General features: G+C 43.0%; 1 protein-coding gene across 1 annotated transcript; it reads right to left on the reverse strand.

Moving 5' to 3' along the window:
- On the reverse strand, nt 1-27,917 carry LOC133342648 (uncharacterized). Its single transcript, XM_061551932.1, has 4 exons — nt 27,672-27,917; nt 19,405-19,561; nt 8,024-8,440; nt 1-4,568 (listed from the first exon to the last, which is right to left on the reverse strand). The coding sequence occupies exons 2-4, from the start codon at nt 19,541-19,543 to the stop codon at nt 4,540-4,542; spliced, it is 585 nt and encodes a 194-aa protein (XP_061407916.1). The 5' UTR covers nt 19,544-19,561; nt 27,672-27,917; the 3' UTR covers nt 1-4,539.
- Between the last annotated feature and the right edge of the window lie 79 nt (nt 27,918-27,996).

Here is a 27,996-nt window from a genome sequence, read left to right on the forward strand (position 1 = left end):
GCTTGGCTCCGCGCCTCTGAGTTGCGGCCACTACGTCTGCAAATTTGCGCGCGTTACAAATTGTATTATTATAATTATTAAAACAAGGTTCCGCCTTTAAAGTGTCTTCACTATAGACATTAAAGATCATATTGCGCTATTTGATAACCGGTGGTCACATTAAAATTAAGGTCCATTCATATTTTATTACACCTGTTCAGCATTCGAATATCAGCACAGATATTAACATGAAAAAATTGGGTTAATAATGATCCATTTTCAAGACATCATTAGTCAGTGTATGTAATAATGGTGACGTTAGACTTTCCTTAAATTCCATAATTGTGAAACGTATTGCAATAAAAGTAACACGAGAATTGGAAATGTTTCCCATTAAATTTAAGCTTTTCATTTTCATACCATGCCATCCAAACCTCGATGGCACTTCACTCCCTCTCTTAATACTTCCAAAACGTCAATAATTTTCTTTCCAGCCTCTCACTCTTCTCTTCTCATCACAACCATTATCTCTCATGTTTCTTCTGCCCTCAACCTTGGTCTCACCTTTGGCTCTTCCCTCACTTTCCCCACCCATATCTCTACTACAACTCGCATCTGCCGCTTTCATCTATTCAAGATCAGGGAAATCTGCCCTCTCATTAAAATTTCTGCCACCAAATTCATGGTTCATTCTTTGATCTTCAAGCGTCTGGACTACTGTGATTATCTTTTTCTTGGTCTCCCTGCTTCTGCCCTCACTCCCCTCCCACAAATTCAAAATGCGTCTGCACGAGTTAATTTCAATCTCCCCCTTAATTCCCGCACTTCGCCTCTCTCCTCCTTAAACTCCACTGGCTTCCCATTTACTACACCGCTGACTTTTTAAATATCGATGCTCGACTTTAAATCTATACATGGCCTTGCCCCACACCTTATCTTGCTTCTCTCATCTCCATGTCCTCTCTCGTCTTCTTCGTTCTGAATCTTGTCTCTTTGTGTTCCTCTTTTTCCCTGTGCCCAATCGTGTTTTCGGATTTTTTTTCCCATCTTGCACCTATCCTTGCCCTCATTCCATTCCTCTTTTAAATCTTTCCTCTTGATTTGAAGCTTCCGTGACTTCAGGACTTACTCTTTGGTTCTTTCGGTAAAGTCACGTAGAAAGAAAAGAAAATAAATAATAGAATATGACGTTTCGATTGCAACACAAGCAACCGTCATCAGGTGTGAATGAATGCAAGCTCGGAGAGAGACACATATACAAAGATACACAGACACGGAGAGAGACGCATACACAGAGAGAGAGAGACAGAGAGACACACAGAGAGACAAACACACACAGAGAGAGACACACACAGAGACACACACATGGGGGAGAGACACACAGAGAGCTTTCCTCTTCTCTAGTGCCCATTCTATTTCCTCCCCTTCCGTGATCCCTAAGTACCCTGTATCGCTGTCACTCATTCCTCAATCCTTCTATGCCCGTCAACTGCATAATTCTATTTTGTCATCGTTTTTCAAGCTAAGTCAAGTGCCCTGAGTGAAGGCGTTAAATAAATTAGATTAGATATACAGTATACTTCCTTGTACACGTACATCCATTTGCCAATCCACTGCTGGATGAGGGCCTGTCCATGGTTTAAGGGCCATGATATTTTGACCATACTTTGCCATGCTGGTCAGTGCGAGTTGGTGAAGCTTTATTTTAATGATCTTAAATAATTGCTGCAAATTAAGGTGTTCATCGCATGTGAAACTATTTGTCTCTGGGATTTGTACATTTTCACATGAAAAAGCTTTGCGGATATGCAAATTTTGACATACCTTGTGCTAGGAGATGAGATGAATCTCATCAGCAGCTTGTGTCAACATAGGGATAATCCCCCAGACGATTAATTAATGTAAATTCCTCCCCTAATGAGATGAACACATCCTGACTTGGGTACAAATGACACATCGCTTTTAAATACAACTTTAAAAAAATAATGCATAACATTTTTTTTTCACAATTCTAAAAGTCTAAACTCTTGACATCCAACAACATGTTTTAAAAGCTGTTCGGTTGATAAGGTACCACAATGAGACATTATACACATGTTTTGAAAAATATGAATTACAGGACCATGTGTAATATGAATACTGTATTAAATATGCCTTCTTTTAAGAATAATTGTATTTGCATCACATGAGTATGTCCATGAAAAATGAAATTGATTTGTGCAAAATGACTGAACCCATTGTTTTTAATTGCAAACCATTTTTTTTGTTCTGACCATTTTTCTCTACCACCCACAGCTGAGTCGTGTACAGGCTTGCGTTCTGCAAATATTGGTGGCATGTTTAAAAAAAAAACATTGTTGAGCAGTGGTATAAGTGAAGGAGCCAATGGCATATGTGGGGCACATTAGGAATGTGTGGAGGAACACGGGAGAGTGATTCAAATCATACTGTGCGCCTACAGGCAGGCCTAGCTCCCACCAACGGGCACCTTAATTGTCTTCCCTCCCTAGCCACTCACTGTGAATCAAGTATAGAACCACTGGGGTCTAGCATGAGTGGATAAGGACAAAAACACATTTTATTGGAAACATAATAAAAAAATATGTAGCTTAAATAACTTTAACGTTAAAATCGCTGTGCATACAAGATTGAAAGAGCAGAGTGTGCCATGCAGATGGGCAATGACGGCCTTGTTAAGTGAAGGTGCAACAGCCCCCTTTGGGAATAGACAGCTCAATAATTGTTTGTTATTTATACAGATGGCAGACGACAGCGGTCTAACAAACCAACTGTTATCACACGGCTTAACAACGCTTGATTAAAAAGCCCATACGGCGTTCAAGTAATAATTTAGTACAAGCGTGCATAGCACCATCATGTTTTTATACGTGTATAAATATAATAAGAACGCAGTAATGATACCTCCCAAAACACATGGCACTATGAACAGATTGGCGCAGTTTATAATTTAAGGGCCAACATAAGCAGACATCACACAGCACTGAATATATATTTCAGCTTTCACGTACGAGAGATGAAATCATTTGTATTGTCAAATCTTAACCTGTTAACCTGTGGCCTATTATAATAAACCTGTTATCAGTACAATGATGCAATTTTGTTTTACCTTTCTAAAGCATGCATTTTGAACCATAAATGTAACAATCATTGACTTTTTTTCACCATAGCAGAGCACAGTTTCAATACATTGCTGTTCTTGATTACACAAGCATGTCAAGAGCTGCCAAGGCTCTTTGTAAAATATGCTTCATGCAATAAGCTCCTCCACTTTGTGAGCAAAGCAGTGATATCCATATTTCAAGAAGAAATCATTTTTCTTTTTGCATTATTTTATTTTGAGCATCAGCAGCTGGCTTTTATAATTTTTTTATGCAAAGCAAAATTAAAAACTATGCTAAAAAATAGAAACAAAACGGCAAAAAATGTATAAATAAACATGCGCAAAACACAAACATGATGCGACAATAAATAATAAATTACTACAAAACGAGTGAAGCCAACGAAAACAAAGCATTGCATCCAAATCAAACAATAGCTCTGGTGAGAATTTTCAAAAACCCTTTCCATTGACATGCGGCATTAGACCTCAGTTTAAAAAATATATAAATTTGCAACCATGGCAAACATAAATATTTCAAAAAAGGGACGTGTTACTCTTACTCGTGTGTTTTTAAAATATATTTGTACTGCTTTTCAGTACATACATTTGCTTTGTTTCCCATAAAACTTCTTTGAGATGGATAAAAAAAATAGATGGTAGATTCAGGTTGGAAGATCAGCTACATAAGCAGCGATTGCTTAATCGAGCTTTGACAGAATAAAATCCAATCAAAAGCTAAATACTGTGGAGCAAAATCAAATACAAAACCATCAAAAGCTGCAAATGATGCACCCTCCGTGTAGAAAGCCTTTGACATTAAAGCGGTGCTATTTCTGCATTTTGTTGCCAGAATATGAATGAAATCCATTAATAACTTGACATTTTTGGGTGATTTTTTTTTGCTGCACACAGCGGAGAAGATACACGCTCTGCAAGCGTTCACGTCCAGCCCAATATCCCACACTCGCTAAGGACGTAAAAGAGGAAGAAGACCAATCAAGATTTTACCCCACTGTGAGAAATCTGCCAATCAATTCACAGCAGTGTACCAATCTTACCAGTAGGTGGACAATGGATGGCAATGCAATTCAGCCAGCTTTAATCGTTTCGAACAGTAATTGAGCACAGTACTTCACATACGTTTAATAAAGGTGCTTATAAAATGGTTGAGCTGTGCGGCGTTTAAGAAAATAACTGCAGCTAGCTTACAGACGAAGCGACACTTGCAAAAAATCTCTCCGTTGCACAATAAAAAAAAAAAATTCGACGCAACAATTCTTACACTTGGACAGCGTATAAACATTTTCACAATAAACATTGCTGGGGGTAACGCCACATAAAATGTAGCACAGGCCACCGTGTGATTCAAGGTCGTAATTTTGAATTCCCCGCAAAGCCCAGGGAGTACTTGGTAGTTCACATAAATCAGCTCCGGCGAGCTACATCACAGGATACGGGGGCTGCGGGCCTGTAAAACAAGAATCACAGAGAAAAGATATTGCGGGTTAACGCTGAACCATCACCGAACAATTACTAAAACAATATCACCATTCATATTACTGCACGAAAGCTAATTTAGCGGTTTAGCTTTATTTTAATGATCCATAGCAAGGATAATTTAGCATTATCTCCATGTAATGAGTACTTAGTTATAGCTAATTAATGTTCGGGTAATATCGTGTCTGTGAAGTAAGCATGAGCTTACAGTGATTTCGCGTCCGTGAAATGTTAACTGCGGTGTAATTACAATGCAATTAACTGTCGATGTGCCTATTCAGATAGAGCTCAAGCTAATTGTTTTAAACTGAGAATTATAATACGTAGATATCACACAGAGACAATAAGAAACATACGTTCATAATTTCAGAACTGCAGGAGTGGTCGAAATGGACCAAAATGGACTGAAGTGGGCTGTACGCCATACAGCCACTTTTCAGAAAACCCATCGTGTATACCGGCACATGCAGAATGGTTCCTACTTCTATTCTACGATGGGGTTTTTTGCCGAGAGGAAACGGCAGCGATGGTCCATGGGCTGCAGGGCGAATAGGGTTTAATCAAAGACAATGCATATATTATCCAAGCATGTTTGTTTGCATGTTCACCACAAGTACGTGTGGTTGATTCCTTGCAAAAGGTATCCATTAGGTGTTTGAACATCTTAACACCTGTTTTATTGCCAGAAAGGGTAAAATCTATTCTTATTTTTTAATACTTTGACACTAGTAAAAAGATTTCATTTTATACGGGAATGTTTCCACTCGCACTTCGACATGTGTGTGCGAGCGATGTGTGTGCGTGTGCCTCCCGCCCCCCCCACACACGCATACACATTGGGGGGAGGCGAGGGAAGCAGTGTTGAAATGCTCAACACACTACACTGAGATTCCACTGACTTAGGTTTGATTCCCAACGATGGATATCATTAACTATACATTTCGATTTAAAGCTTTCGTGACTGCAGGAATTCATCATTTTGGTTCTTTCGGTAAAAAAAATTTAACAAAAATGTTACGTTTTATATTTATTATTTCCCTTCTACGTGACTTTACCGAAAGAACCAAGAAGATTAACTATACAGTTTGCATTTAAACATAATCTAAATGTAACTACATTTCAAGATGCTGTATAGAACAAATGGGATTATGGGCATCCTGGGGAAATGAGACCAGACTAGTGATGTTTAAATACGGAAAGAGACAGTCAGTCATCGGCAGAGTTATTTCTGAAACTGTGATTGGGTCTCCCGCAGGTCAACGTGACCTCAACTGAGAAATAACTGGTGCAGATAAATCCTGGTGACCTGCGGAGATAAAGATGACCCAGGCGCAATGTGGACTACATGATCCACCCCCCCCCCCCCCCCCCCCCTTGAGTGCTGTGCCAGCCTTAATAAGTGTGCACGAGCAGTACTTATCCCAGTAGTCTTACAAGGTCTTTGTACACACGTGCATATGCATTTTTATGTGTACATTTCTGGCTATAGATAACCACTGGCGGAGCCAGTGGGGGGTGGCACGTGCCCCCCCAATGATCCAATCGAAATCCCTAATTTCAATCGGAACATTGGGGTTTATTAGCAACTAGCTTTACTCCCCGGCTTCACCCGGGGCTTGGATTCTTGTCTTGGATAAATACACGGCCTACGCGGGGGGGTGGTTGGGGGGAATGCGTGACGTCAGCAGGCACACTGCGTGACGCTGCCGCATGCGGGTGACATCACAGATGTGACGTCACCGCTCACTTGACGTGCAAAATATATCCATTATTGCGCCCCCCCCCCCCCCCCCCCCCCCCCCCCAAATACAAAAGTTTATTTTTATACATTTTGCATCGTGTACAGTCTGGAAGCTACCCACATGCCAAATTTCAAATTTGTTGCATGCCGGGAAGTATGCTAAACATTTCAAACAGACACACATATTCACAAATTTCCCTTTTATATATATATAGATATAAAAAATAAATCCCCCACTGCCAATGTGTAGCATATTATTACGTGCCAGGGACTCTATGAGATGATAGGATAATAGTCTGAGTCCATAATTGGCAATAAGTAACGGCAAAGCAGTTATAAGTGACTCACAGAATTGTGCGCAGTTGCATACACAGTACACGAATTCCCTGAAGGCATTCACCTTCAGCGAGCGCGATGCCGATCACACACGGTTCGAATTCGACCCTCGATCGATGGCTGCGCCATCGCCGCACACGAGTCGAATGAAAAGCAAGGGACAAGTCCTTACTTACTAACAACTCCTATCATTTTTCATTGCTGGAGGGGTTGCCACCCCTACTTGAAAATCCTGGCTCCGCCATTGTGGATAACATCAGTGACGAGTGTTATCTACACCTGTCCTGGGCCTCTCATAGTTCAACTCAGCCTTCAATGAGCACTTGATGCAATGTGTGACAAGAGCATTGGAGAAAGCCACCTTCATGTGAGTGTCGCGCCAGCCTTGGTATGTGCTCGCTAAAATAACTTGCCTCTGCAGTCCATGACGCTAAAAAGATCATTTGTTGTTTTCCCGACCCCCTCCCCCCAACCCTACATTTACTGCGATGTATAAATACGTGTGGTTCAACTAATCACGGGAGAGGCCACCAACGAAGGGAGCATGGCCTATCAGACATTCACCGCAGCCGAACCGCGAGATCAGATACTGGGCAGGAGCGACATGATGAATAGCAATGGCTTGGAGGGGCTTTCATCCGACAAGGAATCATGGCTGCACGATAATGATAGATAACAATGTGTAACCATTTTTTGGGTTTTGTTCCTGGGTAGTAAGTCTTATTTACGAATTGCTTATGCCTCAAAAGTACAGAAAATGGCTATTATTCCCCACAAACTTTGCTTTTGTGACCAGGAAAGTGATATTTCAAAATATACCTATTTTCAATGAGAAAATGGGCAAATTTGTGTCTTTTCGTTCACATAAAGTCAGAAAAAACAACATATGAATCAAAATTAACATGTATTTATACTAAAGTAATACAAAAATTACTACAAAAGATTTAGAAGTGAGTAGTTTTTCCGAGATTTACGATTATACTGTAAATCACTTTCATGATTCAGCCCCCAAATGTTGTCTCCCATCATGTTCTTGTTATACTGTCCTTGGTAGCGGCGTTCAAAGTCCAGTATATCCTGGTGTAAGTGCTCGCCTTGCTCTTCCGAGTACGCTCCCATGTCCGAACCATCAAACACATCACCGACGAGTGTGCCATCCACACACACCCTGGTGGTATCGCTGCAATCCATACAGTGTCTATTGCCACCTTGGATTGGTTGAAGGACCTTAACATTCAACCATGACATCATCTATGCAAACTGTTGCTTACACGCCAGATGAAAGAAGTGTTTTGTAAGAGTTCAATCCTCGAAAAACGCAACGTTGCCGACGAACAAAACGGCCCTACCTGCATTGTATCCAGAGGGCCCAGTCGGGTACGGAGGGCCCTCAGGGGCGAACAACGGGCCACGTGGTGGCATGGGCCCCACGTGGAACCCAGGCGGAGCGGGGTAGGCACCCTCCTGCAAGTGCGCACCAGGCAGGCACGGCTGCGGCATGGCGAGCGGGTACGGGGGGTTGGGACCGGCCGGATAGCTCGGCATGGGGTACGGGGCTTGCGGTGAGGGGTACGGGGCATGCGGGGAGGAGGGGTACGCCGCTTGCGGTGGCCCCGGTGGGTACGGTTGAGGCTGAGCCGGCGGGCTGAAGGCGCCTCCCGGTGGGCTTGAAGGCAGCGGCTGCACCGGTTGCGCTGGCGGGGCGGCTGCCGTTGGCAGTGGGTCCACGGGCACGTCTGTTGCCGGCGCCGTCGCGCCTTGTTGCACTGCAACGGCAAGAGGAGGGCGGAGGATTTTTAACGAGAAACATTTTCAACAACACATTCAGAGAAGGGCATAATCAGGAGGCACGGGATGAACGCAATCGGAATGGTAAACGTATGTAACCGTAGGTGGTCCCTTGTTGTGTGACCAAAAGAAAGTTAGAAAAGTAGAAGAGAAAAAAAGCATGCAAATAATTATTGAGAAGAGGCAGAGAGAAAAGGAAAAGAGGTGATTGACAGGTGGCAATTACGCAAATGTGGTGAGAGCCAGGGCAGGAATTTATGAAAAGCTTTCCCTGGAGGAAGCCGGGTGCAGTTGTGAGTGTGGACACTGTGCCACCCCATGACGAAAGATCCGTGCACCTGCCACCCCAAGCCTTCCCGATTTACGATGTTGACATTGAGCCATTTCAAAAACAAATACATCTTTAAACATAATGGGAACGTATGTTATTTTTGAACACCCTTTTACACATGCGCGTGGGCGAATGGCATTTCTAATATTGCGAGAAGAAGAATATTTGTATTTGCATGCGCAGGCATATAAAGTAATAAAAACAAATTTATAGACCACGAGGGCTTCGTCACTACCACCACTATGATGTTGAGACCCAGAAGGCGAAACCCAGTCCAGGATTTGCTTGCGTGAGCAAATAATTGTTGCTGGCTAATGCATTTTAAGTAGAATGCCCGTATACCCTACTTAATACACGGTTCTTCACATGCGCGCGTGCCTGAACATTATTCTTGATGTCACCGGAGGAATAACATTTGTCGATCCCGATGTAGCCGTGTAAAGGAAGATACTACTAATAATTAAATAATACAATCGAAACCCAGTAAGGGTTAATCAACACCACCACCATTCATATAACACCTCGCCGACAGCCAGGGCCCTCCCTCCTGTAAATAGCAGCACTGGGGCGCTTTGTGATCGCTCAAAACGAACGCATCCCACGCACACCGCCTGCTTCTCGAGCGCACTCCCGCAGTTGGCAACAACACGCGCCGACTACGACGACTTACAAAACAGGTGAATACAGTTTTAATCTCGCCCAGCAGAGAGTTCGTCAGCTTATCCACCACACACCACCACTTGCAGAATTTATTCTCACGCCGCTGAAGTGCAATAATGCGAGCAATAATCATTTAAGCAGAACTTCCGTTTTGCGTCTCCAATTATAGATACAAACGTGTTGTAGTACAATTATAATACTACGACGGTACTGCTGTTTTATTTACCAGATAAAGCCCACTCAGCTATTCGCTCTCTTTCACAGGCGACCTGGCCACACATGATAGGTCATCGAAGTGGCGATTACCATCACATGCGGGAATTTATAGGAGCAGCCAAATAGTCGGAACCCAGAGAAAAATCCACACAACCATAGGGAGAGAAAACGCAAGCTCCAAATATACAGGAGTCAGGGTCGGGATCGAACCCACAACCTCTTGCATAGCAGGCAAGGGAGATAACATCTCGCCACCATGGAGTTCAGCGAATATATGTTTTACTCATAAGGCCCCACAACAACACGTAATGGGGTGCCAATAACATCTCGTAACCCAGCAGCATTTGTTTAATAAGCAAGCCTTTTGTTTATGAAATGCTGAAGGTCGAAACCGGCCCAGTATTCTTGCTTAAAATGTATCTGAATAATTTTGGTCTGGAAAGGCTGATGGGCTAAACAATGTTTGTATTTTATATGTAGAGACACCGAATGGAGTTATGTTTATATATGCGCTCACCCATGCTCCACAACAACACATCATGAGTTTGATCAAAGGTTATGTTTATTTTCTTTACATATTTTCTTGTCAGCATGATTTCAGCAATAGCAATGTCTAAGCAAATATATTGCCTGCAGCACATATGTATTGCACTTCTTTTTTTAAACAGTGAGAAATAACAAGGCTGGGATCTCCTTTCCACAAAAGCCCTACACAAAGTCTACCATTCAGCTGCATCATGTGATTTAGATTCAGACTAAGTACTACTTCTATTGAACTTGCTACCACAGCGTTCCTTATGTTATGCATGTGCACGGCATACACTGCTGTGAAAGGATTTTCAAAGTAATACATTAGCATGCTTTTTTTCTCATGCACTCTTGGCAAGCACACAGTGGCCACATGTTACACGAGAAGGTCAGAACAGTCTGTGGAAATAGTCGAAATGTATATCCATTATAATCAGCAATATTGACAATGCATATACGTGGTATTACACATGCATGGTGATTTGCAAAGTGGCGGAAGGTTTGGTATCGCACCCAATTATAACTATTCATGTGCAGAATATCAGTCAGACACAGAGCATAATATTACGTGCAAATAAATAGATCGCCTTGTGTTCTGTATTTCCACGCAAAAAATGTTTGTCGTTTGTTGGATTATTGGGCTTTCATGTTCGTGGAAATGAGCAGCATTTGTTCAAGTATTCAGATTCTGGAGAATTTTCATCTATCTAATACTCACAACGTTCATAGTTTTGCTCGTTAACATAAGTTCCGGAGGCCGATATATAGGCTGACAAAGTAGATTATATCTTTTTTGTGTGGTGATATTAAAGGAAAGTAATTGTTATTTTTTGTTTATGTAACCCAGAATGCTGCACCCTTTGAGTGTTTACATTGCATCACATGACATCACCATGCAGTGCACAGGATGTCAAACCCTTACCTATTGTGCCACTTTGTGCATGTACACAGTGTGCATGTATAAAGTGTGCATGTAAGAAGTGTCCATGTACTGTGTATGTATGAAGTGTGCATGTACGAAGTGTGCATGTATGAAGTGTGCATGTATGAAGTGTCCATGTACTGTGCATGTATGAAGTGTCCATGTACTGTGCATGTATGAAGTGTGCATGTATGAAGTGTGCATGTATGAAGTGTGCATGTATGAAGTGTGCATGTATGAAGTGTGCATGTACTGTGCATGTATGAAGTGTGCATGTATGAAGTGTGCATGTATGAAGTGTGCATGTATGAAGTGTGCATGTATGAAGTGGGGCAATACTTTAAGGCCTGTCTGGTGGTGGAGGGTGAAGAGCTCTAATTGTCGTTATTCCCTCACGATCTACCTCTTTGTCAATTCATTGCTAGATGAGGGCATTCCAAATCTGTGCAGGTCTTCAGGATTATTAGACCATACCTCACCACACTGGTCAGTGAGGGTTGGTGAAGGTTGCGTGGAACAATGTTTGTTTTCTGCACTCCCCTCTGCCGCTGACAACGTCAATGGCACCTGTGCCTGGTACAGGTGCCCATCCAATCACTATCCAGGCTCAACCCTGCTTAGCTTCAGGAGGTCTGACGGGATTGCCTGATTTAGTGCCTTGTCACTCTGGAATATTCATTCAGCGCAACAAGGTATGCTTCGAACGGTGGTGAGGCTAGAGAGCGGTGGTTCTTCACCTGGGGTGCATGCACTCCCTGGGCCTGTGAGATGCCCTTTCTGAGAACCAAAAGGGATGCAGGCTGCAGAAAAGGGGAAAAAACGACTGCTATAAAGTGTGAAGGTGATCGCAACTGCACCCGGTGTAGCTACAAAGTAGGGGGGACAGTCGGTGGGCCCTCACAAACAACGACATGCCACTGGGGCTTAGAGAGTGTTTGGTTATTTGCATGTTGATTTATTAATAGATAAAATGCGAAAGCCATTAACGGCCAACCCAGGAGCACATCAGCACTAAAATTACGGGCACCCCACAGACAACAACCACAACAATCAGAGCGATTATCATACGGGGAGAAATTATAGTGAATTAATAGCGTGGAAACAAGACCCACAGGCTACGCTGTCTCAAGGTCGCCAAGATTTCCCTCTCCATAAAAATACAAAAGTAAAATTATTTTTACACATGTCATCAGCCACACGGCCTTCTGGGATTGTGTAATTTCAGCAGCATTCGTTGAAGACAACGGGAACACTGGATGGGCTGCATACAAAAATAAACTGTTATACACTATGAGACCTCCTTTACCAGTATCAAAATATAGTGTTGTGGTTATTGCAAACATGATCCCTTGTATAAAGGTGTCATTTGTTGTACCAGATAAAAGGGTAAAAACCTATTACTATATTTTTATACTGGTAAAGGAGGTCTCATAGTGTAAATGCTTACCCCGAGCTCTCAATACTCTGATAGTGCGCTGTTTTTGAGTTGATACGCCTTTTGGCGTCATCTGGTCCAACACCAATGGAGACTAGGCTCTAAGAAAAGCTGTCTCGGGTGTGGACCAATCAACTTCAAGGACAGTGCATATCATTATCATTATCAGAGTTGTTTCTTTTTGTTTGCATTTTGACTGCTTGTGTTGTGGTTATTGCAAACATGATGCATTGTATAAAGGTGTCAGTTTTTGTACCAGATGAAAGAGTAAAAAAACTATTACTATAAACTGTTATATTTGATCTGGAAAGAGGTGTATTGTCCTCTTCTTATACTTTGTTATCTATATTCTCCACAAATACGCTAATTATTACGTTGTGCTACGTATTGCATCGTTTGCTTCAAATATAACAGAGAGGGCCTTTGTTCATAAATATCTGGCAGTTTAGCAGCATTTCAAGCAAGCCTGGCTCTGCCGATGTGACACTGTCAAATCCAGCTTGCTTGTGTTGAACCAATGTGGCTGAAATTATACACTCCCAGAAGGTCATGCAGCTGATGGGATGACACTTTTATAGAGTGTCCGATATGTAACGAAGGCATATTTTCTTATTTCTGACAACTTGGCAAGGCCAATCCTGAAAACGTCTTGATATTCGGCGAGTCTTAACACGGTAATAATATGTACAGTATAATAATATATTATTGTTTTCCCTTTCCAAGAGCGATTTGCCCACGTTGGGAGCCACCCCCTTGCAAGCTCTGCTGAGGTTTTGGAATTTGTTCATGTGCAGCCAGCCGTACATAGGTGCACAACTGAGCACTGCCAATTTTGGTCCGAAGAAAGCACACAGCTGGATCCATGCGCAAAACGGTGGCGCCTTCACGTCGGCCAAAAAAGCCTCACCTGGAAGCGTAGCATGATGGTTCTCACGAATAACAGTTTAGTACACATTTTGACCAGTGTTATAGTGCAAGTCTATCAATAAATACGTGATGTTTCACAGACGTGTGTGGTCAGTACGAGGCGATGTTGCCGTGGGTTTCTACTCAAATAATTAATTAGCGATTATTTTTTTGAAACATGGGAGATTTTTGGACTATCCTGATTCTGAATACATCACGGTATCTTTAACGTCTACTGTGAAGCAAATGTCGCAAATTATTTTAGTATATTCTGTACACCCTCAAAATTTAACTGAATCTATCTAAGAAAAGGCCAGATCGCCACCGTATAAGAGGCTGCTTTGAACGCAAAGTAAAGCCAATGTTTCCTCCCCACAACAATAGCTCCTCACAGCAATATTTGATATAGAGTTAAACAGGGATTCCTGCTCCTGTTTGCTTCTTCGTGAATACCAACACAAAACAATCCTCTTTTCTCTCCCTGGCTAATGGGGAATGTAGAGTTTAAATCCCAAGAAACAGAGCTTCTCGATCATGCTGTGATAACAATTGTCTCTTGCGATGTCTGCAGTCACAAGAGCCGCCTGGAGTGTAACGATTATCCACCCCAACCCCACCAATGCCATGAATCATGGTGATTAATGTTCGCATCAAAAACGATTTGTTATATTTTACAATATGGTTAAGTTAGCAGCAATTAGAGCTTGCAGGTGGCTTCGTGACTCCACTATGCACGACATATTCGAAGCCTACAAACGTTGATTCTTACACATTGGCATCGGATGCACGCATCATGGTATTAAGAAGCGGCATTCATTGATGAATTGTCACACTGCTCGTCATAGGTAAAGACCCCTCCACGAGATGGATCTGTGGAATGCTCCTCTAGAGGGTGCTGTGGCCTACTCTTCCACGCCAGCCAGAAGAGATGGGAGTATCCACACTTTACCCCAACACACGCGGACCTGCCGACTGGACCGATTTACTGCAGTAAGCCCCATTTATAATATTGCTGCGTCGAAAGAGGTGGAGGGCAATATTCTTTGGGTCTTTCGGTAAAGTCACGTAGATAGGTTCAAAGAAAATAACAAAAAAGTACGACGTTTCGATCGCAACACAAGCAGTCGTCTTTTTTTTTGTTATTTTCTTTGAACCTATCTACGTGACTTTACTGAAAGACCCAAAGAATATGAATTCCTGCAGTCACGAAAGCTTCAATTCAAGATTTAGGTGGAGCGCATTTAAATAAAAGCTGCACCGTTGTTTCAACTGTCGCGTCGGGAGATCGACCTGTGTATGGCAAGTCGAGCGCACGAACCATTACGCCAAGGCACAGCATCCCCTACACCTCTGGTTAAGCGCATCCTTTATCAAAGCTTGCCCCATGCATGTGCTCGGCTGAGGAATGAATGCTCTGCGCCTGGGCTGTGCACCCCACCCCGAATCCCTCCACGGTGGAATGCGGTGCAGCTGTGACAAATGCACCGCTGAAGCGTTGAAAACTAAAGCAGGTGTGGTGGGAGATAAAGAATAAAATCATCGTTTTGTTGACGCCGCACGCATCTGTCCGTTTGATGCACGCAAGTAAAAATATGTATAAAGAAAAATGTTACAGCTCGACGGCAGCTACCTTGCAAAGAAATATGTTCTGAAAAAACAATCTTAATCCTGAAAAATGTCAGTGGGTGTTTTATTTGGCAAAATATGTTTTCGTAAAAAGCGTTGCGCCTGACATGAGACGACTTAACAGTTACTCTGACTAACAAACTCCATTACTCCCCATTTTGTCCCAGAAACGTATTTGTTCAGCAGAGTTCTAGTTTATTTACCACCACTTATTCCATTGTCAGCATGCTGTGCCACTTCGTGAAGCCATTTCTACTACCCCCCCCCCACTATCTCTGTCTCAGCTCTTGGCCCTGTTCCCAGACAAGTGTGACTGGCGGATGTGCCCGTGTGTTTTTTTGCTGCGCACCATCAATCTGTTCTCTTCTGTATGTTCCCGAGACGGGCAGTTCCCTGTACCCAACGGCGCACGTGCGCGTGTGTGTCCCTCACACTCTCGCCCCATGTCGTACCCTCACATCGCAGACGAATCAGATCAGCAGCTTGCAAGCGGTAACTTTTCGTGGCAGTTTTTTTTCCCCACCCTCAGGACTGAGTGAACGAGGGTTATTGCAAACCGCTGCACAGGGTAAATTCTTACGATGGAATATCTTCATAATAAATGTTTTTGGGTTAGATTGCGTTATTTATAAATGTGTCGTAACCCTCCACCACCCGACACGGTCAATCAGCAAAAAAAGTGTCACGTTGACAAAAGACAAAATAGTTCACTACTTTAGCCCACCGGTGTGTTGAAGAGTGAAACCACAACATTTATAATTTTTGAGTACGACGTTTCGCTGGTAATTACATCTAGCATCATCGGGCAATTTTCCAGAATGCTGAAGCCCTCATTTGCTCCCGGTCTTAAATAGAGCAGCACATTTATAAATAACGCGATCTAACCCAAAAACGTTTATTATGAATAATATTGGTCGCGAAAGCCGACGTGTTAAACTGATGGAATATCCACTTGTCGTCATTGAAGCAGGCTTCGGAGTACCAATTTAAGATCGGAGCAATACTGGTTCCAGTACCATGAAGGAGAAATTATTCTTCTATTAGACTTAATATATATTGAGTGGAGGCACAAAAATGTAATACTATATATGTATACGGAATATATAACTACCATATTAATCGTTAATACTAACTTATAACACAAAAATAGAAAACTGATGTTTCAGGCAATAGCTCTTCTTCAGAACAGAGATGCCAGAAATATTAAGTGACAAAGAGTTGGAAATTGCGCTTTATACTATTTTTAATTTCATGCCCTACGTTTCAAGAGTTTGTACCGTCGATTTACAATCACCTCCGATGAGTACGGTTGGCTACGTAGAGTGTGAAAGAAGTTCAACATAATACGAGCGGCTATACTCATGAAGAGGCAAAGTGGGACACGTGTTTACAATATAGTTGTAGCCAAGTTCTTCTCAATACAAGAGCAAAGGAAGAAAAGCTCACAGCATTGTTAACTGAGGACTTGTAAACAAATGCTGTCATATGACTCTTTAATTAAAACGAGCAACCTTGCATGCACACACACGGGGTTTAATGAAGCTTGGACTGGTGCCTAAATTAAGAAGTGCCAGTGCCCCCGACTGTTTAACGAGGCCTTAACGTGCCTCCTCTCTCAATAAATCGTCCCCCCCCCCTCCACCACCTTGCATGGCGCCTGGGCATGGCAACAAATTGCCAGACAACCAGTAGCAGAGGTCGCAAATGGGTTTTGATTCCTTACCCGTACCCGTACCCGGCTGCACCAGGGTCGCAAATGGGTACCCGTACCCGTACCCGGCCGGGTATCGGGTAGGGTACGGGTACCCGATTGCGACCTCTGGGATGAAGCCATGTTGCAGGCGTGGGTGGGTTGAATCTAGGAACTTGAATTGTGAGAAGAGACAAGACGTTGGGAAATGAGTGACAAACGGTTACTCGATAATTGGTTCTTTACCCTTCTATCTGGCAACAAAACTGACACCTTTTTGCAAGGAGTCATGTTTGCATAGACCGCAATACCTGCAGTCATAATACAAACAAAAGAACATAACTCTGATAACTGCAGGTATTGCGGTCTATGCAAACATGACTCCTTGCAAAAAGGTGTCAGTTTTGTTGCCAGATAGAAGGGTAAAGAACCAATTATCATATTTTTACTGGCAAATGAGGTCCCCATAGTGTAAACGGTTACTCACCAGTAACTCACGGCCTACCCGTACCAGGCCGCACCAGGGTCGCAAACGGGTACCCGTACCCGGCCGGGTACGGGTAGCTGGGTATCGGGTACCCGGTTGCGACCTCTGACCAGTAGTGGCCGTGCATAAGCACACTAAGCAAAGGCTTAGGGGCAAAAGCAGCTCAAGGGGCCCAGCGATCACAAGTCGAAAAGAGGAACACACCAACTATCATCTCGAATGCAGATACTAATAAATATAAAAAGGCGATTAGCAATCAATTCATCTGTCTCGTCTACGTCTTATTTGCAGCTCTTGTCTCACTACATCTCATTGAAAACGAATTTCTCGAGAACTGCTTTTGTGTTTAGTTTGTTGTCCTTCCCCCGTTTCTCCCGATGAGTATAGTTCATTGGTTCTTTCGGTAAAGTCACGTATAAAGAAAAAATAATAAATTAAATAATAACATACGACGTTTCGATTGCAACACAAGCAATCATCATCAGGTATAATGAAATAGCGACATAAAATCTAACCAGAAAAAATTATAGACAGACATATAAGCAGACAGATATCACCAAGATACACACAGCGGGCAACACAGGTACAGAGAGGGGTGATCGTCTCTGTGGGGTGGCCTTAAATAGACAGAGGGGGGCGGAGGCAGCGAGAGGGAGGGGTTAGAGACAAAATTTACATGTCAATGAGTGCAACAAAAAGGAGTGAGCACTCATTGACATGTAAATTTTGTCTCTAACCCCTCCCTCTCGCTGCCTCCGCCCCCCTCTGTCTATTTAAGGCCACCCCACAGAGACGATCACCCCTCTCTGTACCTGTGTTGCCCGCTGTGTGTATCTTGGTGATATCTGTCTGCTTATATGTCTGTCTATAATTTTTTCTGGTTAGATTTTATGTCGCTATTTCATTATACCTGATGACGATTGCTTGTGTTGCAATCGAAACGTCGTATGTTATTATTTAATTTATTATTTTTTCTTTATACGTGACTTTACCGAAAGAACCAAAGAATAATTCCTGCAGTCACGAAAGCTCCAAAGTTAAGATTGAGTATAGTTCACTACGTACGGTGCGAGAAATAAATTCAACGTACATACATACATTGCCTACATCTGTCATTTCGCTAGGCGTTTACCTCGTCTTTGCATCGCTAATCTAATCTCATTTACATCTCTATCCTTTGTCCACATTTCTCTAATCTTGCAACATCCATTTCTCCTGTCCATCTTTTCCCTGTCATCTCACTTCTTACACTATGAGATCTCTTTTACCAGTGGCAAAATATAATAGTAGGTTTTTACCCTTTTAACTGGTACAAAACTGACACCTTTATTCAAGGCATCATGTTTGCAATGACCACAACACAAGTAGTCAAAAAAGCAAACAAAAAGAAGCAACTCTGATAAGGATGATAATATGCACTGTCCTTATCAACTTCAAGGACAGTGCATATTATCATCCTTATCAGAGTTGCTTCTTTTTGTTTGCTTTTTTGACTACTTGTGTTGTGGTCATTGCAAACATGATGCCTTGAATAAAGGTGTCAGTTCTGTACCAGTTTAAAGGGTAAAAACCTACTATTATATCACTTCTTCTCGTCCGTCGGCCGTCCACAGGGGGTCGACCAAGAGGCCAAATCAAACTTAATCTCCGCTCTCTCTGGTCTCTGGCCACGGCAGTCGCTTTGCGTAGTGCCGCAATTTTCTGTCCGAGCACCCTCTTTAATGTTGTCCATCCCGATTAATTTCACGGTCATACTCTACTCCGGACAGATGATTTGATGACGCCACGTTGGCAGTGGCGCACACGCACAGCTAACAAAAAGCACTCGCACTCATCACCAACACTGTTTCTGGTAACGGTCCTTCTTTACAGCACATCAAATGTGCTACCAAGAAAGCCCATGATGCTATGAATAAAGTATTGAATGTTGCGCTGCACTCTGATGTTGTAGGAGTGTTGTTATAACAATTAGTGTTGTTATAACAATTCTATATTTATTTAAAGTTGCGCATTTTGATGCGACGTCACATTTCTCAAACTCTCGTCACACATCGTCACAAAAATCTGACCCCCCCCCCCTAGCTGCGTGACGTCATTTATGGACGGCCCCATAGACCACAGCTCCCTTGTGCGAGCCTCACCTGCCGTGTAGTCTTGCGTGGTTGGCTGAAGACGCTTGTAGATGGGGCAGCAGGGGCACACGCAGCACAGGATGAACGCCACGATGATGGCGATGACGATGAAGATGACAGGGAAGGCAAATACGAAGCCCTGCACCATCTTGCTCGCCGTCAAAAACTAAAGGGGACATTGAGAAGAGCGGTGCCAAGAACACGGGGTATATAAAAAAAACAATTACGTAAAAGCAATACGCGTTGTCAGAAAACTGCAGGGGTTGTTCGCTGCTTGATGAATTGGTGCCCGTTTATTTTTAAATCACAATTTTCAACTTGTAAAGGACACAGTACTCGCTCACTCTCGAAGAGAGACACAGAATGACTCAGAGGTGCGAGCAACCACAGACAAATGGAAAAGGCAGCCAGATGTTGAGCCGGTGCCAACAATTACCCAATCTCTGCGGTCCTCTATATATTAAAACGAGTTGTACTACCCGGCTTCGCCCGGGACTTGGATTCACCACGCCCGGCCGCCGTTGTCTCCCCAGTGGCGATGTTCACACACCACATCAGTTACTCGTTTGAGGCTGAGTCGACCTAGGGGAGGCCCAGGACCAGTTAAAATAATCGTCACCGGTGAGCGGGAATCGAACTCGGGTCGCCAGGATTCGTAGCGCAGCGCGCTAACCACAACACTACAATGCGTTACGCTTCCACGTGCGCGGGTCACGTGACAGATTTGACGTCACAGCTCACTTGCCGTGCAAAAAATCTATGCGTTATTGAGCTCCCCACCCTCCCCCCCCAAAAAAAACACAGAAATGTATTTTAATCATTTTTGCATGGTGTACAGTCTGGAAAGTACCCACATGGAAAATTTCAAGTTTGTTGCATGTCGGGGAAGTACGCTAAACATTTTGAACAGGCACACATAATCACAACTTTGCCTTTTATTTATATTTATGGAGATATTATTGCCCAATTAATACATGTGGGTGGAAATCACTTACGCAAGGTCACTGATGATTAGCCGCCTCGAAACAATCGTATATTATTTCACTTGTGTTTTTTTAAGACACCCATAACTGGGGCATGCACAGGCAAGTCGTGATGCTTTGAATGGCTTGGCAATGGGACATCGATGCAGCAAATTAAAAGAGTTATTCTTTCCATCGGCATGAAAACAAATAAAGGCCACATGCGGTCTCTTGTTTCCTTAGCATTCCAGAAAATCCACATTTAAGAATACAAATCGTGTATGTGTATGCACGTTGAACTTCTTTCGCACCGTTCGTAGCCAACCGTGCTAATTGGCAGAGGTGGGACAAAGTCATTGTTATGCAAGTCCAAGTCGAGTCTGAAGTCATCAAATTCATGACTCGAGTCTGACTCGAGTCCAAGTCACATGACTCGAGTCCACACCTCAGAGGTGGGACAAAGTCATTGTTATGCAAGTCCAAGTCGAGTCTGAAGTCATCAAATTCATGACTCGAGTCTGACTCGAGTCCAAGTCACATGACTCGAGTCCACACCTCTGCTAATTGGAGGTGCGATGATGCTGCTTTTGTGGTGGTGCACAAGCAGGAGTGACATAAACACGCAACATTCCTCAATACGACTGCGGTATTAAACAAAAACATTTCTAATAGGCAACGTTTTAGCCAATGGCATTATTCATAGCACATGGATGCCAGAGAGATGAGTGAATACTACTAATAGGAGTCTGCACTTGTTAACATCATGGGGACCGATACGAATAACATTTTAAAAACTTTTTATAATAACCTGCTTTTAAATTGGCGCTTGAAGAGTCGCACTATTAACAGTAGCTATTGAGTAACAGAAAGCCCCTATTCAGTGCTTAGCAATACGCTCACTGCTTCGCACTGCTAAACAAAGGTTGTTCATGATTTGCTGCCCTCTGCTGTACACGCATTGACACTCCAACAAGAATGCTCATGTACTCTTTGGTTTTTTCGGTAAAGTCACGTAGGTAAAAAATTAAATCAAATAAATGAAGACAACTAAATTAAATCACGACGTTTCGGAGGCAACACAAGCCTCCGTCTTCAGGTGGAACACGTCACAGCTACGTGACTTTGCCGAAAAAAACTAAGAGTTTGAATCCTTGCAGTCACGACAGCTTCAAATCTAGAATTAATGCCCATGTAGTTGACATCCAGACCGCTTGACAAGCGTTATGCACACCAGTCTGTAATGTACACGGTGTTCCAATGTCTTGTGACCACAAAATTAATTAAAACATTCCCATTTGCATATTCGTTTCTGTTTGAAATCAACTTTACTTTTAAAAATATACGTGTTCGAGAATGAAATGGGTGTCACAAGACATCTGGACCACCGTGTACAATTAGCGGACTGGTAAACACAGACCTTGCAAAGTTTGCAGTTTTTCCTCATTCGAATTGCATAAACCAAAATGTGTTTCTCATATTTTGTATCGGTGACATAACGTTGGACGCGGGGCAAAAGCACAAAAACGTAAAACGCAACACATTTGCCGACAACACTGCATTAAAAATATAAATGAAGTCACGTATAAAGATAAAATAATAAATTAAATTAAATACTAGCATACGACGTTTCGATTGCAACACAAGGAATCGTCATCAGGTATAAATTCAATAGAAACACAAATCTAGTATACTCAGAAATGTAATGTAATACAACAGAGAGTCGGATAACATAACAGTCAACACCCTATCTGGTTGATTACGTTCTTCCTGAGAATGCTAAATTTGAGAGAGAGATTAAGCACAGAACCAGAAACATAGACAGACATATAAGCAGACAGATATCACAGAGCTACATAGAGAGAGAGCAAACATAGGCACAAAGAGTGCCTCTTTAATTTAATTTATTATTTTATCTTTATACGTGACTTTACCGAAAGAACCAAAGAATAATTCCTGCAGTCACGAAAGCTCCAAATTAAGTTTGAATATAAATGAATTATGTATATGATTTCTGTTATGAAAGATGATTTATTGGGATGTCACCTGTTTTATACACTGTACGCGATTGTATTTTTAAGTTTTGCCACTGAGAGTTTTCCCACAAGCTTATGCAAAGCTGTACATTTACGGATAAATGTTGCAAGCATGAGGCACAAGACGAGAAAGTATAAGATTGCCATTCTCACTGAAGTCGCATGCAGAAGTTGTTTGCACGCTTTCATTTTACGAAGCCAATCATTTTTAACTCCATCACAACTTTCATCGAAAAATAATGTAAGCACTTAAGTCATTTAACAATGCCTATTATGTAAAGTAGGGACGCCAATGCATTCTAATTGTGCCAAAATGAAAGCGAAGTGAATCTTATTTTTTTTAACTCACTCAACCTTGCCTTAAAATAAAAAATAGATGTATAAATATGTGGCGACGTTTCGGGCAACGGCCCTTTATCGCACAGAATGTGCTGATTATATATTTATTTTTCCCATTTAAGGCAGTGGTTGACGGCTGCGTTGAGTTTTTATTTTAATTGTGTTTGCGAATCATAATTCGTTTATTTCGGGTTAGATCGTGCACCTATGTAAATTTTTTGTAAAAAAAAAACTGGCATTATACCTACACGATGATTTAACCCAAAATAAACTCATTATGAATCATATTGATCATGAAAGCCTGCCCAAAAAATGAATTGTTCTTGTGCACCACTGCCAATGCAGCATCAACTAATTTGATCAATCTTACAAATGTTATAAATGCTGCGTTTGTTTAAGCAAAACTCGACTTCAGAATGTCAGCTGTTCTGACCAAATATAGAAAACGCAATATAGGGAGAGAAGAAAAGGTTTAGGCATGACAGGACATTATTATACTCTTTGGTTCTTTCGGGAAAGTCACGTAGGTATACCCACGTGGATTCCTGCAGTCACGAAAGCTTCAAATCAAGATAGCACATTATTATATTGTCTGCCTATGATTTTGTTTTGTCTCCTGACACGACGTAGTAGTTTCCCGACTCGTTGACACATCTGAATGTTGTCAAACTGAGAATAAGTGGATGTTGTGAAATTATGATGATCAGAAAACAGTGGAATCGTTTACATTGTTTTTTAAACACATTTGCTGCTTACCGATTGTTAAACGTTTTTCCATGAAAGTTTCTCTCGAGGGGAATTCGAGCTTCCGTTCTAGACAGTCACGGATATTTGTTAAAATCATTGGCCAGTTGTCAACCAACGCTCATAGTGCTGGCCACACAAGCCTGTGCAACTGTATAATTTGCAAAGTGTGTTCATTCATTGGTCCTACGATTACAATTAGGTTGTGTCAATGGAAGTTATCTATAGCACAGGTGGTATTGGTGGCACTGAGGTTAGAGAACCAGGGATCGAATCCACGCAGCCACTCACGATTAAAGTTGGTTCTCAAAAGTATAACCAGTTGATGGTCTCAGAATGGTAACTAATGATCCTATAGAAAACCACCATCTTGACTACCATTCAACAAACTATACCTGCAGGCCATTAACATCTGTCCTCGTGTGCAGAAAGAAACCTATTAAAGTTCTCTTAAGCGAGTAGCTTCCACAGGGTGATGCACTGATGTGTGTACAATTCCAAACCTTAAATACTTTTATCTCAACGACACAGCGTCGCGAGTACAATTTGTAACAGACATTGCCATCGTTGGGGAAATGCACACAATGGCAGCACCACGGAACGATGCAGAGACAGATGGGCAGCGTGACAACTCGATCCCCCCTCTCCCTCTGGGTGTGGTGCGATTGGAGGAGGGGGCGGCTGGGGAGAGTGGGTGGCAGACAAGATTAAGAACGAGTTATTGTACCAGATTTGCTAGGGCACTGTAGTTCGCGTTGACAGATGTTTCCTCTGCAAGCTACTCGCGAGACCGACGTTTCCTCGGCAACAACCCACACCCACCAACGAGGCCATAAATTTGGTAGGTACGCAAAAATCTGTCAAAACTTGACCCCTTCCCCACTCCCTGTAGGTACGCGTACTTTTTAAATTCTTTATATTAAGTTCGCTTGCTTGCTTAGGACCGTGCACATCTTTCGGTCGTTTTTTAACCCACTTCCCGTGATCCAGTCGAGCTGACATTTTGCACACAGACTCGTTGTGCGTGACAATGCATTTTCGTGAAAAAATTTTCCCAAAATTTTACACTGTTTAGGGAATTTTTTTTAAATATTTAATAACCAATTGTTTAATGCTGCCAGACAATCATCTGACCCATAGGTGGCAGCCATCTCAAGCCAGAGGACGAGAGGACTCGAGCCGCCCCGATGCCACGCATATAAAGGATTTATAGTGAAAAACTTTGTTTTTACGGGTTTACTTGTTACACCCCCATACACACACAAGCGTACGCATTTGGGTTAACCCCCCCCCCCCGTCCATGCGTACGTACTAAATGGAAGGCCTCCAAGGAGGCCGTAAGGAGAGCCCAGTTCATTGATAGTGGTGTTTGGTTGTGGATTTAAATATTTAATGGCCTTCGAATTACGACCGCAAGATGCGGTGGCCATATGGCCGCTGACGGTGAACGGCTGCATTCTGATTGGCCGTGGCGACAATAGAAGTCCACGTGTTTGTGTTCAACCACGTGGCCTGCGGCAACGGCGTGATCATTTCAAGAATGTAAAGGTTTCGCGTGGACGTCTTCACATTGAAGGGCTTACAAGAGGGGTGATAATTATTGGCGAAAAAATATAATTTGCCAGAACCGAGTGACTACGATGACGGGTCTCGCGGACAATGCAAAGTGCCAAAAGTCATGAAGTTGCTTTCAAAGTAGACACGTTATTTATCAGAGGTGGGACAAAGTCATTGTTATGCAAGTCCAAGTCGAGTCTGAAGTCATCAAATTCATGACTCGAGTCTGACTCGAGTCCAAGTCACATGACTCGAGTCCACACCTCAGAGGTGGGACAAAGTCATTGTTATGCAAGTCCAAGTCGAGTCTGAAGTCATCAAATTCATGACTCGAGTCTGACTCGAGTCCAAGTCACATGACTCGAGTCCACACCTCAGAGGTGGGACAAAGTCATTGTTATGCAAGTCCAAGTCGAGTCTGAAGTCATCAAATTCATGACCCGAGTCTGACTCGAGTCCAAGTCACATGACTCGAGTCCACACCTCAGAGGTGGGACAAAGTCATTGTTATGCAAGTCCAAGTCGAGTCTGAAGTCATCAAATTCATGACTCGAGTCTGACTCGAGTCCAAGTCACATGACTCGAGTCCACACCTCAGAGGTGGGACAAAGTCATTGTTATGCAAGTCCAAGTCGAGTCTGAAGTCATCAAATTCATGACTCGAGTCTGACTCGAGTCCAAGTCACATGACTCGAGTCCACACCTCAGAGGTGGGACAAAGTCATTGTTATGCAAGTCCAAGTCGAGTCTGAAGTCATCAAATTCATGACTCGAGTCTGACTCGAGTCCAAGTCACATGACTCGAGTCCACACCTCAGAGGTGGGACAAAGTCATTGTTATGCAAGTCCAAGTCGAGTCTGAAGTCATCAAATTCATGACTCGAGTCTGACTCGAGTCCAAGTCACATGACTCGAGTCCACACCTCAGAGGTGGGACAAAGTCATTGTTATGCAAGTCCAAGTCGAGTCTGAAGTCATCAAATTCATGACTCGAGTCTGACTCGAGTCCAAGTCACATGACTCGAGTCCACACCTCAGAGGTGGGACAAAGTCATTGTTATGCAAGTCCAAGTCGAGTCTGAAGTCATCAAATTCATGACTCGAGTCTGACTCGAGTCCAAGTCACATGACTCGAGTCCACACCTCAGAGGTGGGACAAAGTCATTGTTATGCAAGTCCAAGTCGAGTCTGAAGTCATCAAATTCATGACTCGAGTCTGACTCGAGTCCAAGTCACATGACTCGAGTCCACACCTCAGAGGTGGGACAAAGTCATTGTTATGCAAGTCCAAGTCGAGTCTGAAGTCATCAAATTCATGACTCGAGTCTGACTCGAGTCCAAGTCACATGACTCGAGTCCACACCTCAGAGGTGGGACAAAGTCATTGTTATGCAAGTCCAAGTCGAGTCTGAAGTCATCAAATTCATGACTCGAGTCTGACTCGAGTCCAAGTCACATGACTCGAGTCCACACCTCAGAGGTGGGACAAAGTCATTGTTATGCAAGTCCAAGTCGAGTCTGAAGTCATCAAATTCATGACTCGAGTCTGACTCGAGTCCAAGTCACATGACTCGAGTCCACACCTCAGAGGTGGGACAAAGTCATTGTTATGCAAGTCCAAGTCGAGTCTGAAGTCATCAAATTCATGACTCGAGTCTGACTCGAGTCCAAGTCACATGACTCGAGTCCACACCTCTGTTATTTATACTTTGTGTGTGTGTCCCATAGGTAAACAACGGTCACCTGGACTGCGTTACTCTAGGACGGAGGGCCTTAAGTCCTTCACGTCGGTGGAGTGCAAGCCACACGGTACAGCAGCGTTGAAACGAGCAGTGTAGACCGATTATCTCGGCCAGGATCCATCCACTGATGAATAAGTTGCCTCACCAAGCCGTCTATTGCAATCTAGCCATCTACCGAGCTCCTACACGCAAGCTAATCTCACCCGTGTCATCTCTCTCGTAAAGGCATCTTCTTCCCTATGGCTGCAAACTCACATTCAGTCTCGGCCACTAAGCGAAGTGTCCAAGTCTACCTCTCTAAACAATGTCTCTAACTTGGCTTCGTTGACTTTATTCTCTCACCATATGTACCTCTTATCGCTTCTCATGTCTGTTGAAAGAGAGCTTTATAGCTCATCGGATTCCTCCAGTATGAACGTTCTGATCCTGCAATGCCAAACATACGCCTCTCCGTGATTCTTTCCAAACTTTTCAGGCTTTTTTTCGCTTTTCAATGTCAAGTTTCTATGTCGAAGTGGCTAATATATACACACACAGAGTTAAACCTTTTTTTTCTGGCACATCCAAAGTTCTGCTGCTCTCTTGTCCACCTCGTTACATATTTCATAATTGTGATTCCAGTCAACCTTCAATAACTAAGCGTACATAATCGCTTGTGGATTTTTTAAAATCGCATGTGTCCCTCCAAATTACATTTTCAATAATCTACACTGCTATGCACCAATATGTTCAGGGTGACCATGCACAGCAAGCCAGCACTATGGCAATGGATTCACTTGAACTCCGCACACAGCTGACACTTGTGTGCAAAAAGTTCCTTGGAAAGTAAGCACTATAAAACGACAAAGAAGTTGAGACCAACCGAGTATCAAACTCACGTGAGATGAAGCCAAACTTACCTCTAATCTCTACTGCAGAAACTTGCCGAAGCTTCACCGCAGCACCGCCGCGCTGCCGCCGTCAACACAGATGAACAAGTCACACAGCTGCTGTCTGCCTCTTTGTGTGTTTGGCTGTGTTCTGTTGTGCATCGCTGGGCCTTACGGGTTGGGCTATGCCCTCCCCTCCCTCCGGTTGGGTTGGGCTATCACACAGCCTGTTGCTGTGCTTGCGGTGTCTTGGACTTGAGTGAGTCACGCTTGCGTGGTGGGGGAAGCCACGCCGCCTGCCCGGGCTCGAATCTTCCCTTGTCCACACAAAAAAAAACCAGATGGGCTGCATGCC

Source organism: Lethenteron reissneri, chromosome 15, assembly GCF_015708825.2.
Source record: "Lethenteron reissneri isolate LAM-NWPU_2019-01 chromosome 15, ASM1570882v1, whole genome shotgun sequence".
NCBI classification, from domain to species: Eukaryota; Metazoa; Chordata; class Hyperoartia; order Petromyzontiformes; family Petromyzontidae; genus Lethenteron; species Lethenteron reissneri.

Bases quoted from the DNA above. Each gene is read 5' to 3' on its own strand.
- LOC133342648 (XM_061551932.1), bottom strand. From the start codon at position 19,543: ATGGTGCAGGGCTTCGTATTTGCCTTCCCTGTCATCTTCATCGTCATC. The intron at 8,441-19,404 runs GTGAGGCTCGCA...TTGCCGTTGCAG, and splicing joins CACGCAAGACTACACGGCAG to TGCAACAAGGCGCGACGGCG. The intron at 4,569-8,023 runs GTAGGGCCGTTT...CTTGTTTTACAG, and splicing joins GCCCTCTGGATACAATGCAG to GCCCGCAGCCCCCGTATCCT.